The sequence below is a fragment of the Arvicola amphibius genome, chromosome 8, assembly GCF_903992535.2.
Source record: "Arvicola amphibius chromosome 8, mArvAmp1.2, whole genome shotgun sequence".
In the NCBI taxonomy this organism is placed as follows: domain Eukaryota; kingdom Metazoa; phylum Chordata; class Mammalia; order Rodentia; family Cricetidae; genus Arvicola; species Arvicola amphibius.
The window spans coordinates 111,181,880-111,199,987 of NC_052054.1; the positions used below are offsets into that span (position 1 = coordinate 111,181,880).

The 18,108-nt window shown below is 38.9% G+C and overlaps 1 protein-coding gene across 5 annotated transcripts in view; it reads left to right on the plus strand.

The window, feature by feature from the left end:
- Positions 1-18,108, plus strand: part of Dock10 (dedicator of cytokinesis 10) — a 253,512-nt gene that overhangs the window by 176,255 nt on the left and 59,149 nt on the right. For all 5 annotated transcript variants that reach the window (XM_038339212.1, XM_038339210.1, XM_038339211.1 and 2 more), the window contains exons 17-26: positions 1,296-1,483; positions 2,405-2,470; positions 4,043-4,135; positions 8,004-8,127; positions 8,316-8,437; positions 8,798-8,884; positions 10,999-11,091; positions 11,533-11,651; positions 13,506-13,575; positions 16,768-16,881. In XM_038339212.1, coding sequence (XP_038195140.1) covers positions 1,296-1,483; positions 2,405-2,470; positions 4,043-4,135; positions 8,004-8,127; positions 8,316-8,437; positions 8,798-8,884; positions 10,999-11,091; positions 11,533-11,651; positions 13,506-13,575; positions 16,768-16,881 — 1,076 coding nt within the window. The remainder of the gene's footprint in view (positions 1-1,295; positions 1,484-2,404; positions 2,471-4,042; positions 4,136-8,003; positions 8,128-8,315; positions 8,438-8,797; positions 8,885-10,998; positions 11,092-11,532; positions 11,652-13,505; positions 13,576-16,767; positions 16,882-18,108) is intronic.

Here is an 18,108-nt window from a genome sequence, read left to right on the forward strand (position 1 = left end):
AGTCAGGCTTAAGTAAATGAATAGCCAATAGTGAGAGAATTCATATTCTGTTTAGTTTCCCTGACTCTAATGTAGACTGGTTCTGCCATACTGCACTGACAATGAATTACTTTGAGGACGGGGCACAGCCACCTATGTGACTGAAATGTTATTACAAAGAATGTTTACCTTATTCGGAACATGATGAAGCCCCTGCTCTTACTGACCTAAGAATAAGGGTTTTCAAATACAGAATCAAGGTTTCCTATAATAAATGATGACCAGGAGGAGACGAGAGACAGGGAATAGTAGGATGTCCATCTCTCCTGATAAGTTTTCACAAATCATTTTAATATAAACTATAATGAGAATTCTAACATAAGTTCCAATCCCAAATCATTTTCATACTGATTGACGGGAAACAGCAGAGGACAAACTAAGCCATTTCCTCAATGTGATTTAGGGAACAAGGCTTTACTGCCTACTGAAAAGACAACATAATAGAAAGCTAAATGCTCTCTTGTAAAGAATGGTCGCGTGATAGAGAAATTTGAGAATATAGCAAAAAATATTATAATTGACTCCTGATTAAATATTAAAATTTTCATCTGATTCCCAAGTATGTATAGCCGATCTCTTTGATTTAGCTGAGTCCAGGAAGGTTCTTTGTAGAAAAAAAAAAACCAGCAGGCCTCTTTCTGTTTCAACATGACATCTCCCACCTTCAAACAGTGTAGTGACAGAAGTTTTGACTTACACATTCCTAACCATCTCCTCATTATTTTTTCTTAGGTTCTTTTTCCTTGGGCTAACTACAAAGTTAGATTTTTAAAGGTGATAAAAATTTAAGAGTAACAAATACTGTACAGAGGACTTTAGGCCTTTGCTGTAAAAATCATTCCGTGTATGAAAAATTACTGTTAATTCATCTGTTAGTCCCACTAATAGACCCACTGAATAACTTTATTCTGCCATACAATAATATATGTATTTTATTTATAATAGCATGTGACAGTCAGTGGGTTATGCCTTATCTTATAAAATCTACCTAGTTTATATGCATGAATATATATAGTATATTCTATATACAAGAAACATTATAAAAAATTATAAATCCATCTCAAATATTTGCTATGTTTCTTAGCCATGAATTTTAATACTAAATATATAACTTTCTCATGCGCAGGGCCCCCATCTGACACTTTCATTCTCTTAAAATTTCCATTTGAAGCAGATTCATGTTACAATACGTTAAGTGTTGTTCGCTTTAGAAAACCCATATTAAATGACAAACTCTTATTTTCTGATTTCTTAAGACTGTGTAACATCGTCCTTTATCCCTGTCAAGCCTTTCAACGTGATGTCTCAGTCAGAACCTACAGTGGAGGTGGAAGAATTTATTTATGATTCAACAAAGTATTGCCGTCCATACAGAGTATATAAAAATCAAATTTATGTCTACCCCAAGCACCTCAAGTATGATAGCCAGAAATGTTTCAACAAGGTATGACACACATTTCCGAGGTCTTAACGTCTCAGTTCGCTGTATATAGATCACACAAGATGGTTCTTGAAAGAGCAACTTCAAATAACTCTGAGCCAAGACTTGAAGAAAATGTTTAGCCAAGGGTGGGTTCATCCTAGAATTCACTTTAGGATTATTCAAAGACGAATGCATTTTTCAGCATCTTGAAGTGTTACAAAAAAGGTATCTGTAGACAGATTTTTATTTAGGCCACTAGCTCACACAAAAAGGACATTGATGCTTGTTATTAATTATAAAAGCTCTGTCTGTAGCTTAGGCTTGTCCCACCAGCTCTTATAACTTAATTTAACCCATCTGCATTCATCTACACGCTGCCACATGACTTGTAGCTTTTATCTTTCCTCCTGCGTGTCTTGTTCCCTCTCCAACTGGCTGGTAACTCCACCTTTTTTTTTCCCTGAGACTTCTCTGTCCCCAGAAGTCCTGTCTAACCTCTTCCTACCTGGCTCTTGCCATTCAGTTCTTTATTAAACCGGTCACAATGACACGTCTTCACACAGTGAAAAGGAATATTCCCCAGCAGTTATCTTAGAGTTGTTCATCTCTGAATTGTTTAAAGATGCATGGCTGTGTAATACATTAATAATCCTTTTTAAAATCAGCTTAATATAAATTTGACCTAGACCATTTTTTAGTTTCTTATAATACCCTGAAAATAGCATGCTTAGTTTTGTACTGTGAGCTTTTTTGTTTCCTTTAAAAACTCTCTCCAAATCCTGCTGTTTCTGAGGACCATGGATAATGTCAAAAGGCGATGCTGGTTATTGTACATTTTTTTCAGATTTAATTAGAAGCTACTTATTTTAGGCTCTTATACTGTTTGGGGTGTTATTTAAGAGGAAATTACCATCTCCGTTTTCCCCCTCACTATAATTTCAGGCACGAAATATAACTGTGTGCATTGAATTCAAAAATTCTGATGAAGATGGTGCCAAGCCCATGAAGGTGAGTCAAGTCACTTGGGGACACAGCACGAGAGGGAAAGCAGGTGCCTTGGTCTTTTGCACCACTGGGGGAGCTTTGTATCAGTATGGTGAATTAAGAGTAGTTTCAGGCATTTGTTTACGATCTCCTGAAATTGTACTTGGCTTTAACAGCCAACATTAGCGCCATCTATCAGAACTGCTAGTCTCCCACAGCTCTTTACCTCATGATTTGGAAAAGGGGAAGTCATTATAATGTGAAATTACTACAACAACTCCCTGTGAAAAGTCTTTCTGGTGCACTAACATCCAGCTTGCCTTTATGCTGTCTTCACATAAAGGATTCTATACACAGGCCTATTGGTTAAGGCAGGATGTCCCTGGAGAGCTATTATTTATGAACAGAACAGTAGGCTAATGCAAGGTGTCTCCATAGAGCTCACATTTGTGAAACCAAGTGCCTAAGGGACTAGAAAATGATTCTGAAGAAACAGTCTACATTGCTGATCAACTGAGTTAATAATGCTACTCTTCAGATCTATAAAACTTAAACTGGATTGCCTTTTTTAGAGTTTATATGTGATATGTTCTGTTTTTAAGAGTTAACATAACAAAAAAGATAGCCTGTAAAAATAAACAGGAAGTCTATTTTTACTGAGACTGTGGTCAAATCTTCTAGGTTGATAATGTCTAACTAACCCTACCATTGCCCCAGATTATTCCTCATAATACCATCAGGTATAAATAACACTCTGGTGATGCTAGCAAGTAATACATAGTCTTATTCCAAAGAGTGCACATGAACTTAAAAATGAGCTAACTCATCTAGGATAGAGAGGCATTCTTCTGTGTAATCTTGAGTCACTGTGAACATCCACACAGACCAATCTTTTCACAGAATTAGTATCAGTAGTGGAAAATTAGTATGTGATGTCATGGTTAAGCAAACAAGACAATGTCTGGGTAGGAAGCACAGAAGCTCTCTCCCCCAATGCAGTGCTTCTAATGGGGATGAACTAGGAAAGAAGGGCAACAGCAACTGTGTGGGCTTCCTGCTTCATTGCCTTATTAACATCATACAGAGACATGGGGATCCCCATAATAGAAAACTAGATAGAAAACTAGAAGACAGGTCATGAGCTCCAGTTATGAAAGCCTAGCCAGTCCTCAGGCCTGATAAGAGGATAGGATATAATATCAAAAGCTGAGTCTGTCCTTCAACCTCCACCTTCATGGGTAAGCATTGGTTGGCATGGAACTAGAGTTCAGCCAAGCCTGAGGACCTTACCTCTATCAGAAAGTCATCCTTCAGGGGCCTATCTTGAACACTAACTCATATTTATGGCAATCAAAAGTTTTACAGTGAGTTGGTTCAGTGTTCAACCCTTGGGCCATACCTTTAAGATGTGTAAAGATTTTTAGCTGTTTTTTAATGCCCCATTGCACAGGGCACATAGAACAATGGGCCAAAGAAGTCCAAAGTTAGCTGGATGTCATCCTAGGAAACCAATCCCAGTGCATGCTGGAACTGGCCTTTTTCAGCTGGGAATATTTTCAGGCACTCATTTTGTTCCCCTCTTCACTTTCTGAACAGTGTATTTACGGAAAACCTGGAGGGCCGCTCTTTACTTCAGCTGCCTACACAGCCGTCCTGCACCATTCTCAAAATCCAGATTTCTCTGATGAGGTAAGGACCAGACCCAACAGCCTCCTCCTGAGAGTCATGGGGAAAAAGGTCAGGGAAACCTTGTCTAAACTACATCTCAGATTGAAGACCATTGCGTACACCTCCCGAGGCTCTACAGTGACACTAACTGAAGTGACTGGCTGGTCACTTGAGTTCAGGTCTGAGCTTCAAAAAAAAAAATGATGGCTTTATTTTATCATTCTTTTCAAATGAGACTGTTTTTTTTTCTCATTTATTTTGTGGGTGGTTTTAGTAAAGATTGTTTTCGATAGCTTTACCAGTCAGTATATATTGATAGAAGGATGCCTAGATGTTATGAATCAACACTATTGCTCATATATGCATGAACTTCACTGGGCTCAGTCCCCTCATCTCACAGTTAGAAGTGTGACTTGTCCTAGAAAATTCAACACTCTTTATCCTCCTCCAAAGCTCTGAGAATCCAGCACTGTTAGTACCTCCTGTTATATAGATGAGGGCACTGGTTTGAGTAACTTTGCCAGGGCCATACAGCTACTAAGTGACAGTCAGCATTCACACCAGGCCACATAGCCCTAGAGAGAAGCTTTCCCACTTCCCATAACTCATAAGAAGCATCACTGGGCTAGTGGTAAATGGCTACGCACATATTAGCTATGTTATAGACAGCCTGAGACAAGTTTCAGTGATTAAACCCAGCTTCTAACCCTAAGACAAACCAAAATACTACAGACAGCTAGGATTTTATATGAGTTCCTTTATTGATGCCATAACAAATTAGCACCCTTTAGTTGCTTAAAATAATACACACTATTTACAGCTCTAGTGGTTAGAAGTCTGAATTGGCTATCATGTCCCTGAAATAATGGTGTCAGTGAAGTAGGATGTCTCCAGAAATTTCTAGAGGAAGATCTGTTTCCTTACCTCTTACAGCCTCTAAACACCACCTCACACCTTGGTTTGTGACTCTTCTCCCCTCTACCTTTTATAAGGACAAGCATGGGGCACCTAGCATACCTTAAGTCCTGGGTCCTAGTCCTAGCACCATGTACAAACATGTGTGGTCATCAGCGCCCTTGGGAAGTAGGGATAAGAAGATCCTAGAGTTAAGACAATTCTTTGCTGTCTAGAGAGTGTGAGACGAGGGTGAGGCACATGGATCCTTTCTGACAAGGAGGGAAAAGAAAGGAGGGAAAGAATAAAGACGGGAAGGAAAGAGCCTTCCATCGTGACCACATTGTACCCTCTGGTCATATCTGATATAATCCCAACATCTTCACCTTAATCACATCTTTGAAGTCCCTTGTGGCTTGCATAGTCACATATTCATGGGTTCTGGGTTTTAGAACACAGAGTCATCTTTGGGAGCCATCTCTGTCTACCACTCATGTGACATATTTGTCATTTTCCAACTAATTAACAGAAACCCCTGACCTTACCTCCTACTCCCATGCCTACTTAATGCTCTTATTTTCCTCCATCAATCCAGGTAAGATGACTTTTTTTTAAAAGGAAAAGCTAAAGGAAAGAGTTATTATCACATTATAGAATATCTGCCATATTGATTGACCTTCACATAACACATGTGAAAGATGTATTTCCTGTAGATGTAAGAATTTCATAAATTAGTGTTCTCAGAGTCTCAATGCTGTTAAGTCTGGCTTTTAATCTTTTTTATTTTCTTATATTTCCTGGAATCTCCTAAAACCTATGAGCTTTTCCAAGTGGCATGGAGATTATGAATTACTTAGTGGTCTTTGCAGCACAGATTTAATGCTAAGGTTTGATTTTCTTGATTATAGGAAAAACGATTGCACTAACTTTAAGATAGGTATAAATTATCCAATGCATTATTATAACAAAATGTAAGTATTTGCAGGATTTTTAAGTCAGGGATTATGAAGGCTAATTTTATGTCAACTCCACACAAACTAGAGCCATTTTAGGAGAGACCCTCAGTTGAGAAAATGCCCCCACCAGATTTACCTGTGGGAAAGCCTGTGGTGTATTTTGTTGCTGTTATTGAATATTTTCAGTGAACCCAGATCACTGTGGGCAGGGCTTCCCCTGGGCTGGTGGCTCTGGGTGCTATAAAAGCAGTCTGAACAAGCCAGGTAGAGAAGTCAGCAAACAAACTACTCTGGGCCTTCTGCTTCGGTTCCCGTCACCAGGTTCTTGCCCTGCTTGAGTTCTTGCCTGACTTCCTTTGAAAATGGACTGTAACATGGAACTGTAAACTTAAATAAACCCATTCCTTCCCAAGTTGTTTTTGGTCATGATATTTTATCACAGCAATAGAAACCTTAAGACAAGGATGCTTTCACGACCATTTACTTAACTGGGATTCTCGAATACTTGGTGCATTGCTATGTAATCTTGAAGTGGGCTAAGAAGAAATTTTCTAGTGTTCTGCTTACTATTATGGATTTTGAAATGTATATTGGATTTTGTAAATAGTGCACTGTTGTATAAACAGCACATAAGCTTGTAACTCATCAAAATCCAGGGATCCTCAAACTGTATTATAAATCAGACTTATCTGAAGAATACTCAGATGTGAATATTCAACATGGCTGAGTTAGGCCTGAGATTTTATGGTTCCCAGATAACACTGATGCTACCATGTCAGGTACCACGCTATGAAATCTATCAGTCCTAAACCCTTTTGTAAACAGAATGACGATAAACCGGAAGATGCCCAAGACATCTAATTAATAATCTATGGGCTTTATTAATTGCTTGACTTGACTGTTCTCAGAGCAACTTAGTGACTCATATAAAGCTAAGTGCAGGTTACCGGGATCGGCTCCTGGAATCCTGGTATGCAGGGATCATCAGAAGATGTAGGACTCCCTTGGGAACCCCCTGGTACTAACTCTACATCTCTTGCTCACTCAGAACCCCCAGTATCTCTGGCCTTGAGTCCCTCCTCTGTAGTGTCCCCATCACAAGACAATGAGGAAATTAAATGCATGTGACAGAGCTTTGAAACCTAATTTAAAAGGGGATAAAAAATGTAGGTGGTTATTTCCAACTCTTCCTTTCCAGAAATATGGGATAAATAACCCATGTCACTTTATTGTCTTATATTTGTTTTTAATCAGAGGCATCATTAGTAAACCTTCAGGACAGCTTCATTAAATGACTCCTTACTGGCTATGACAAAAGTCATTTCATATGTTTGTGTTGTATTTTAGAGAGACAGAGGCCAGGCTTCCAGTTACCTTGTTTACAGCCACAGTTCTCAGTGATGTGCACACGAGTTGCCTGGGTACCTTATTAAAAGGCAGATTTGGATTCTGGGGCAGTGTCTGAGTTCTGAATGGCTAACAAGTGTTCTTTTAATACCCATGCCCATGAGCATACTCAGGAGGCCAGGAGTTACAGTTTATACCATGTTTGTTTGTTTGCTTGCTTGCTTATTTGTTTTGTTTTTGTTTTTTCAAGACAGAATTTCTCTGTATAGCTTTGGAGCTTGTCCTGGAACTTGCTCTGTAGACCAGGCTGGTCTCAAACTCACAGAGATCCACCTGCCTCTGCCTTTCAAGTGCTGGGATTAAAGGCGTGCGCCACCACTGCCCGTTTACAGTAGTTCTTTAATGTTTATATTCCTTAAGCTCTGTAGTTCTGTTGGTGAGTGGGTGTTTTTGAATATGTGTGTTTAATGGGTACTCTGGAATCATAAATCAGCGATGAGAGATACATAATCTCAATTGTCATCTACCACAATAAGGTATAAAAATAACATATTAGTACATTACAGCCAGCAGATTGAATATTTGTTGCGGGTTCTATCGTTTTGACTGCACACGGACCTACATTTCACTCCTGTGCTGACGCTAAGCGAATGATTTTAATCTCAATCCCCATGTGGCTTCTTTCACTGCAGGTGAAAATTGAGCTCCCAACACAGCTCCATGAAAAGCACCACCTTCTGTTTTCCTTTTATCACATCACGTGCGACATAAATGCCAAAGCTAATGCCAAGAAGAAAGAGTCCCTGGAGACTTCAGGTACTTACAAAAAGAGCCCCGAAACAGGTCAACGTGACATATGTCTAACTTGAGTTGGAGACCATTTTGAAAAGCTGTGATTTATTGATTCTTAAATGAAGCTGCTGTTTATAGTGACAAGTGGTACATTTGTACTTCTTAGCATAGAGGTTTGTGTTCACAACCTTCTCTGTGTTGCTTTTTTGCAGTGGGATATGCATGGCTTCCTCTGATGAGACATGATCAAATAGCTTCTCAGGAGTATAATATCCCGATAACAACCACCCTGCCTCCTAATTACTTAAGCATTCAAGATTCTGCAAGTGGGAAGGTATTGAATAGTGTATAATTTACAAGAAATTTTTTAAATCAGCTATGAAACAAGGCTATCCTTTTTTTCTCTGTTATTTAAACTAGCATGATAGTGTGTGTGTCCACTCCAATTTTTTGAAGTTAACCTACAATAATCCTACTCTTATTTTATTGTGGCCACTAAAAATGGACCATTAAAAAAAATGACTCTATGAAAGTATGTCAGACTCATCTCCAAATCTTCCTAATGAATTTGCACATTTTCCCATCTCTAGAGCAATGTGGCAATAACGACTCAGAGCAGAAAATTAACATAAACTAAATGACTTGATTCCCTTATCTCATTTTGTCGGTGATGGTAGCAAACTCTTTCTTACAGCATGGTGGAAGTGATGTTAAATGGGTCGATGGTGGCAAGCCACTTTTCAAAGTGTCAACATTTGTTGTATCAACAGTCAACACTCAGGTGAGTACCATGTCCTAGACATAAGCCATGTCCATAGACATAAACTATGATGCAAAATAGGATTGTGACTCCTGCATGTGTAGGGAGAAACACATCATGTCATGAGTTGTCAAATGGGCAGGTGGCTGGACTTGTCAAGAAAAACACTTAAAGTGTAATTTTCACCTCTTGAGATAGACAAAGTGCCCTAACACCTTAAATCATAAAACTTGAGGCCAAAATACAGAAGAACCTTTAGAACATGACCGTTCACTTATAGTATGATTTCCTCCTACTTACAACACCCAGATCTAGAACCTGTTCAACGGCAAAAAAAAAAAAAAACTTTTGACATTTACCACAAAACTAAGTCTAATTCCCATGCCTACCCAGGACCATGAGATAGACAGGACTTCACTGGAGAGTCACTTTGGCCAGCTTCTGGCTTGGTTGCTGAACAAGTCACTTTAGTCTCTATGGTTCCTACATCCTCATCAGGAAAATTGTACACATAAAATATCACTACTTAAGCTTGTGATGGAGAGCAAAATAAGAAAATTCATGTGAAAGCAATTCATGAGCTATCACGTGCTGTCTACGCATTCATAACTGTTAAATTGTGAGCTTATTCTTTCTGTTGTGAGGCAGCTTTTTCTGTTTCACACTGTTTTATCTCAACCACATATTTGATTCTTAAGAATGATTAGATAATCCAGGGACCACATAGAGATAAGCACATAGATAATACAGATAAAGATTCACAGATATGCTTTTAAAATGAATGGAGTTCAATGTTTCAAGGATACTTTCATCCTCATCCTTAGTCCTGGGTCCCACAACTAATTACCCCACCTCACCTTGATTGCCAAGGTCCAAAGCATTCCCACGCTGCGGTTTCCTACTCATACTCCATTTCCCAAGATGCTTTGGGTACTTGCCCTTCCTCAGCCAGGTAGGAATGCACCTGTCCTCTCTGCCTGCCTTCTGCTCATCAATCTGGTTGACTTGGCCTGATCATTCAAATATTAGATCAATTGTCACTTCTCCTAAGTCTTCCTGGTTCCCTGAACCTGCAGACCATGCTGCACTGTCCTGTAACCTGCCCAGAAGGCATTTTGTTTTTATTGTGACGCGCTTCTAAAGTTGTAAATCATCAGGTGCATGTGCTTCTAAAGTTGTAAATCATCAGGTGCATGTGGAAGCACATTGTCATGATGAACAGTCCACAGGTGAAGTGATCAGGTCCGTCCCACATCCTGTCTGTCCCGCCTTTCTTCTGTCAAAAAGGACAGAGGCCTGACACACAGCCAGCTTTCACTAATTAATAACTAACTGGACAAATATATGGAGAGATACCTAAGAGGAAAACAATTGTCTCTAATTAAGAAATAAATGATAAATAGGAAATGAAAGCATCACACACCCAAACGCCAGTGTAAGGAAAACCCATGCCAGATGCCCGTCTAGAATTTACTGCAAAAGAAACATCACAAATATGTTTTCAAAATCAAATTTTTTTCACTTGATTGAAAGAAAAAGTCAGTTGATACATAAGTCAGAACTTGGAGAAATTCCAAGCAGATTTCAACAGATCAAAACCAAGATTTCTTGGGATTTATACATATCGCACTTTTTGTTGTGTCCTGATTCCAGGCTGATACAGACACATTAAACCTGGAAATGTCACTAGGCACGTCAAAGACAGCATGGTGCCCTGTGCATCATAGACTATGTAAGAGAGATTTCTAAAGATCTCTGGAATGTGGACTGGAGAAATTAGGAACATTGAAAAAAGGGAAGAAAGAGGGGGAGGGATGGAGGAATAAAAGGACAGAAGAAGAAAAGAGAAACAGGCAAGGAGGCGGGTAAGGAGGGAGAGAAGAAAGAAGGGAGGCAGGCAGCCAGGGGATGTCAGTCTCCAGTCAGGGCCAGAGGGATAAGAGAACTGAGTATAAAATGTGCGGGCATCATCATCCAGAGCACTGTAGTCACTTGGGGGCCTTCAGTTGACCTCTGTCGACAGGAAAGAAAAGGCTCTAAGTCTGATTTCTTGGAGAATCGTGCTTAGAGGTGCTTGCCGCCCTCACCCTGAGTCTGTGTACCACCACAAATAAACACTTCTGTTGCCTTTGCAGGACCCACATGTGAATGCATTTTTCCATCAGTGCCAAAAAAGAGAAAAAGACATGTCTCAGTCACCTACCTCGGGCTTTGTCCTTGCTTGTAAGGTAACATGATATGCAGATTGAATGGTTTGTGGGATAGAAACTGGCAAAGAAAACCTATTTCCCACAGAGGAGAAAACCAAGAAGTAAAGATTATTAAGGATTTTAAAAAGACCTTACCCTTACCTGTCAGAGAGCCAATGAGTTTTACTTCATTCTTCTACATGATTCTGTTCACATAAAAAAGGAGAAAAGGCAAAGATCCGTTTTTTATGCAAAACAAAAATAATTGAAAATTAGAATGTATTTACCATTGCTAATTAAGCAAAACCCTTTCAACATAACCTACACCTTTCTGCCACAACAAAGAAAGAAACCAAGTGGTCAGATAAAGGGGAGCTGCGGTGATCACGTGATCATGTCATAGTCCTGAAAACACCTGCAGACTGTGCTGAACTACTTGAACCGCTGTTCATTTGTGTTTTTCCCGTCAATTCACTGCAGAACTTATTAAATGTGGACAAGATCCACTCGATCATGAGCTTCCTGCCCATCATCTTGAATCAGCTCTTCAAAATTCTAGTGCAGAACGAGGAAGATGAAATCAGTGCAACCGTCACCAGGTATCCATAGCAACACTGGGGGCCCAGATTGTGCAACCTTTGATCAGACAGAATCCTGATGCAATGATTCTGACCATCCATATTTGTGTATGTTTCACGTGAACATACCTTCCAGATTTAAACACTTCTCACCCTCATGCCCTTGTTTTCAGATCCCTGACTATTATCACTAGCAGAACGCTAGATTTGTTTTTCTTCTGTGTTTTAAATATTTTGTTTTGAGATAACTGTAGATTCATAAGCAGTTAAAATGGATAATATGGAGAGAATTGGTGTCTTCACTACTTAGTCTCCCCCACTGTCAGCACACACACACACACACACACACACACTCACACACACACATCTGTGTATATATGAAATTATACAGTGTGCAGTCATTTGGCATTAGCTTTTTCACGCATCACAATTCTCTGAAGATCCACCCAGGCTGCCCACCTGTGAGTAGGTCACTTCTTCTCATGGGTGAGTAGCATTCTATGACATGAATTGTACCACAGAAGAATTCATTTGTTGAAAGACATCTGAATTTTCCCATTTGGGGCTATAACAAATAGAGTCACTATAAATACTCTTATATAAATTCTATATAAATGTAGCTCTCATGCTTTACTTCTGTGGATCCACAGTAACGCAATGACTACACAATTCATTGGTTGAGCATTAGAATATATTTTAGAACCTGCTAGAATGTTTACCAGAAGAGTTGTATCATAGTTTCATAGTCCCACAAAAGTTTTTGTCTGTGTTTTTGTTTTTTGATACAGGGTTTCCCTGTGTAACAGCCCTAGCTGCCCTGGAACTAGCTCTTGTAGACCAGGCTGGCCTGGAACTCATGGAGATCTGCCAGCCTCTGCCTTCCAAGTGTTGGAAATTAAAGGCTTGCGCCACCACTGCCCAACTGCACCATTTCCTTTCTTTTGTGTTAAATTTGATCATACCATACTCTACCAACATCACTAATAAGTCTAGTAATGAACTCAGAATTCTGCATTTATGTTACTTTGAATTAATAATTTGATTATATATTTATTTTTATTTCAAAAATAGCCATAGCATTATAAAAAAAATCATAGCTAGCATTGAAATGTTGACTGTATCTTCCTTGCTCAGAGGCATATTATTTAATCTTTTCTACAATGAAGCTTTTAACCTTGAAATAACACAAAACCCTGAAGTTCTTGGAAAATAAAGTATCAATATCAGTTCCCCAAAGATCCAGTTCTGAACCCAGATTGGAAATCCCAAATGGTGCCATCAACTAGTGAGTGTATGTGTGTCGATGTTGACAGAACTTTTAAATATTTCAGCGACTGGTCATGTTAATATGAAAAGATATCAATGTACCGCTGCCTCATGAAACCCTAGCCCAGCTAATGACGGAAATACACAGCTTAACCTAATCTCTTTTTCCAAAAATAGGTCTTCTGCTCACAGGTTGGAAAGTGAGCCCTTTATAATGGAACATGGTCATTAATCGGAGTCTAATTAGGTACTTACAATGTTCCCTTTTCCAGGAAGACAAGGTCACCAAGTGCAGAGACCACAAATAGTGCATTCAGCACAGAGTAAATGTCTCTAGCACAATATTACACCCTAAGACCTTCCCTAGAGCTTAGTCCATTCTTGGAATACTTCTGTTTGGAAATGGTGTTAGAAATTGGCTCCCAGGTGTTAAAGATATATGAAGTGCCCTCCGCTGGGGAGTGAGGAAGGCCAAAGAAGAGTGTGAATTGGTTGGTTGGTTCATTCATGCATGCACTCATTCATGAAATATCCCATTTTTCAAGTATTCTAATAAAGTAGCATCTTTTATACCTTCAGCCAGGCCACTGAACATTCTTGCTTTTCCAGGGTTCTGGCTGACATTGTGGCCAAGTGTCATGAGGAGCAGCTAGACCATGTGGTCCAGTCATACATTAAGGTAGGGAGTTGCCACCAGGGCACTGATCATTTGCCCTGCGCTGTGTGGCTTGTCTCGTTCCTGTCTGCACTAAGCGGGAGGTTCTCACCCTGAAGTTGGGTGGTGCCCACCGTGTTCAGAACACGAGTTTACCTTAGCAGAATTCCATATGTCTTTGCATTAATGGGAGAGCTGTACTGTTTAAACGTAAAAGCGCTGTGTGCGTGTGGAAATGAATATTGAGGTCGGAATGGTGGAAAAAGACAGAAGAGAAAGCTAAAAGTGTTGCTGCTTTGAAGTTGACATTAGAAACATATGAAACTTCGATGCTAATCAAGGAAGACATCTGAGGGTTGATTGAATGCTCTGTGTTTCTCCTGTAATGTTTTCTTAGCTCTTTTTATTGTTTTCTCAGGCATTATTTCATTTTCCCAGTTACTGTGTATTTGTACCTGCTTCTGGTATGTTAAGTCCTTTATCTTCTGGCATGAACCATTTGCCCATCTCATTGGTGTGCACTGCTTCCTCAGTGTCCCTTGTCAAATGTCCCCTTGGAGATGTGCTAGTCTCGTTTTCAATTGACTCTGAATTGATGGCAATGAACTTGTGGTGGTGTTTGCATCCCCATAGCTCTGCTCCAAACATCCTTTCATCGAAAGCAAATACAAGCATCCTAAATTACTTCAGAACACATACGTTCCCATTTTGCATACACAGGCTGGATCTCTTGAGATGTTGTTTTTTAAAGAAAATACATTCAAGTCATCTACAGCGACAAACATGTACATTCTAGATGTTTAGAAACGCACCTGGAAAAAATTGGGGCCTTAGTTACAGAAACGTCTTTTTTAAACAATGATTGGTGTCATAGAAATTTTGCTACAAAAGGAAATTGTTTAAAAAAAATCTGAATGAACCACTCTGAGATTCCACCTGCGAGGGTTTCTAGCTATGGATTTTCTGCCATAAATGTTGGATGTTTTCCCCAAATACCAAAACATGAATGTATGGCTCTTCTTATAGTAGCCTGTATGCTAGAAAGAGCCATTTCACAGCTATTTCCTTGGGTTATAATTTTGCCTGTTAGGACCCTGACTTTAATTACCAACAGCTAATTACACCTACAGATACCTTATAGTTTACCCTGTGCCTCCTAGAGGGGTATCACTTACTTCGCTAGTAGACTGATGGCTGTACTTGCTAATATAATTATCTGGAGAGAGTTAATCTACTCAATACGTAGCCCTCACTTTCTATTCCAGTCTACAAAGAGAACAAATAGAATAAAGCAGTTCCTTGAATCATCATACACTTCATTCAGACAACTTCATTTCAACTGTAGTATCTGTTTCCTCATTCAATGGAGTTGTTTAAAAATATACTAAGAACTTCAGTTGTTCTGGCAGTTTCTGTCATCACCACAGCCAGCTCCTGTGAGACCCTAAAGGCTTAGACGCCTACTCTGTGGTGCCCTTGGAAGTACACCTTGGACCAAGCCTCATTCTCACCCAGGAAACATGAAATATCTTGACAAGAGTGTCACAATCTGCAAACCAGAAAAAGAATGGTGTATCTCCTTTGTTCTAAAGTAGCTCAAATCCAGAGATACACTTACATGGAGTTTCAGATGGACAATTCCTATATATATTTTAGAATTTATTTTGAAATAAACAAATACTTCCTAATAAGTACAACCAACATGTGGGTCACTAAACTAAATTCCCTAAACTGAGAAGTGAGAGCCTAGAGTCTAGACAGTGGAGTGTTCTGAGAAGTGAGCCCTTGGAAACCTCAGCTGTCTCCTCTGATGCAAAGAGGAAACAGGCCAGATGAGGATCCAGCTCTGTGATCAGACTTCTGCTGATGTATATAGACAGAAGGGAAACATTTAACACATAGACATATACTAAGCCCCACCCCTAAGAGCACTGTAAAAAAAAAAGATGAACTGATTCCAAGACATGCTTGTATATCCTTGGGTGATGTGATAATCATTGTAATTTATATTATAACCACAAGTAAACAAAACACCATTTCAAGTTCAGTGGTACCAAGTGCTGCTAACTCACTCCATCTACAGTATCAAAACTGCACACATCCACCATGCCTTTTTCAAAGATGTGTGTCTATGTCAATCTAATTTAATGCTATGCTTCACAGGGGCTCAGAGCCCTGACAGTTCTAAGAATAAGGTTTGCAATGTTAGAATACTCCAGGGCTAGTAGAAATGAAATACCCTTCAGGCTAAATAACTGCATAGAATTCAACAGTTGATGGTGAGTTTGTCTTCATAAGAAGCTCAGAGCTTAGGGGAAACTAATTACCCTTAGCTGTAGCTGGTCTTATGAGTCCATCAGATTTTTGTCTCGCCTTTGAGATGAGCTTCAAACCTCAGGGCCTACCATCGTGCTGATGGGCTTCAGCATCCAAGGAAAGCATTAGCGATCCAAAAGGAAATGTACTGTCTGCTTGCCTGCCTTCCCTCTAAGTTGTAGTCTCTTCTAAATTGTGAATATCATTGAAAGCGATGCCCTTTCTTGAGGCAAACTCTCATAAATAAACTACTGTAGTTCAATGCGAAACATTTAATGTTTTTGAAATATGTGTATTCATATATGTGTGTTGATGTTCTTAAAATATATGGAGAAATAAAGAAGGTTATTGCCAAGAAAGTCCTTGGAAGAAAGGAAAGTAAGCATCATTAGTTTTTTTACTGATGGCTGATGTTTACCAACCTCTTGACAGTTGTGTGTAGCATAGGATGAGAAAACCTGGGCTTGTGGGGATTCACCTCCTCACTTCTGGAAGGCACCTGCTTCCCCACTTGGCTATTTGAGTGGGTGCTCTACCCTTTCAGGATGAAGAATTGCTACCATGCCACCCGTTGCCAGTGGAAGGAAGAAGGGGAGTGTGTCCTAAGTAGGTGGGTTCAAGCCCTCCATGATTCCTTGACCCTGCTCAATGGCTCTCTGGCTCTTTCTCTTGATTTCTACAGAAAGAGTGCCAAGGGGAGCTTAGGTGAGCAAGGCCCTACTTCTGCAAAGACCCCAAGTAGAAGCCAGTGTCCCCTACTCTTATCATCAGGCCTCCACCGACTCCATGACTAAAGATGATACAAGCAGTGGAATATGAGAGATGAATGATTTGTGTAGAAGAATCTTCAAAGCCTTTTAAGAGTAATTAACTTTGTTCATTTTTCTGGGTCTTCTTCAGTTTGTATTCAAGACCAGATCCTACAAAGAGAGAACGATACATGAGGAACTGGTGAAAAATTTGAGTGATCTTTTGAAGTCAAATGATTCAACAATAGTCAAGCAGGTCCTAAAGGTAATATTCTTCATAATAGTACATAAGTATTATATAGTACCTCATAATAATACATAAGTATTATATAGTACTTCATAATAGTACATAAGTATTATATAGTAACTCATAATAGTACATAAGTATTATATAGTACTTCATAATACATAAGTATTATATAGTACCTCATAATAGTACATAAGTATTATTTAGTACTTTATATTAGTATATAAGTATTTTATAGTACTTCATAATAGTATATAAGTATTATATAGTACTTCATAATAGTACAGAAGTAGTATATAGTACTTCATAATAGTACAGAAGTAGTATATAGTACTTCATAATAGTACATGAGTAGATATAGTACTTCATAATAGTACATAAGTAGTATATAGTACTTCATAATAGTACATAGGTAGTATATAGTACTTCATAACAGTACAGAAGTTGCTAGCAGTGGATACAGAACTCTAGCACTAGGTGACAAGACCCACTGATTTCCACAAGTCATTTTCCTTCTAATTTCTAACATACATTTCATATCAAAACTGAATTATAACAAGTTATCTAGTAAAAGAGGGGTCTTCTGTATCCAGAAACCGAGAGGATTAAGTTGCACCTGAGTTTAGTGCTTTGATCTAAAGATAGCATAAATTACTATTAAGAACTATCTGAAATCTTCACAAACAGTAAGGATAGCACAAAATTTGGACGGCTTTACAGTAGGAAAAAAAACTTCAGAAAGGATTGCAATGGCATATTAATGAGCATATTGACAATAGAGGGTGAGTGACAACCAGTTATTAGTCTCAAGTTGAAACATTGTGGGGACATGAAAAAGACACCATGAAAAACCTATAATTCAAAGTTGGAACCCTGAATTTAGATGCAAATTTTTTGTCTATTGTGACTTAACAGATTCATGTGATTGGATTCAACTGATTGCAAACATTTAGAAAGACATCATACACCATCAACATTAAGTTCACAAAAATCTAATTCTGACAAACCAAGTAGTTATTTTAAGCAGCCTTCTGAGTAAACTTATTATATTTATTCAGTTGGTATCTTTCAGGTGCCTACCTTGAAGCAGTCAGACTCCTAGGCTCTTGGGATGCATTAGAGCAGCTAAACTCCATGCCTTTGGAAGCTTATTGGGGGAAAATGAGCTGTTGATATGATTTAGACATAATTAGATGTTTCTGGCAAGTCGAATGGGAAAAGAAAGCATGGAACAATTAAAAGGAA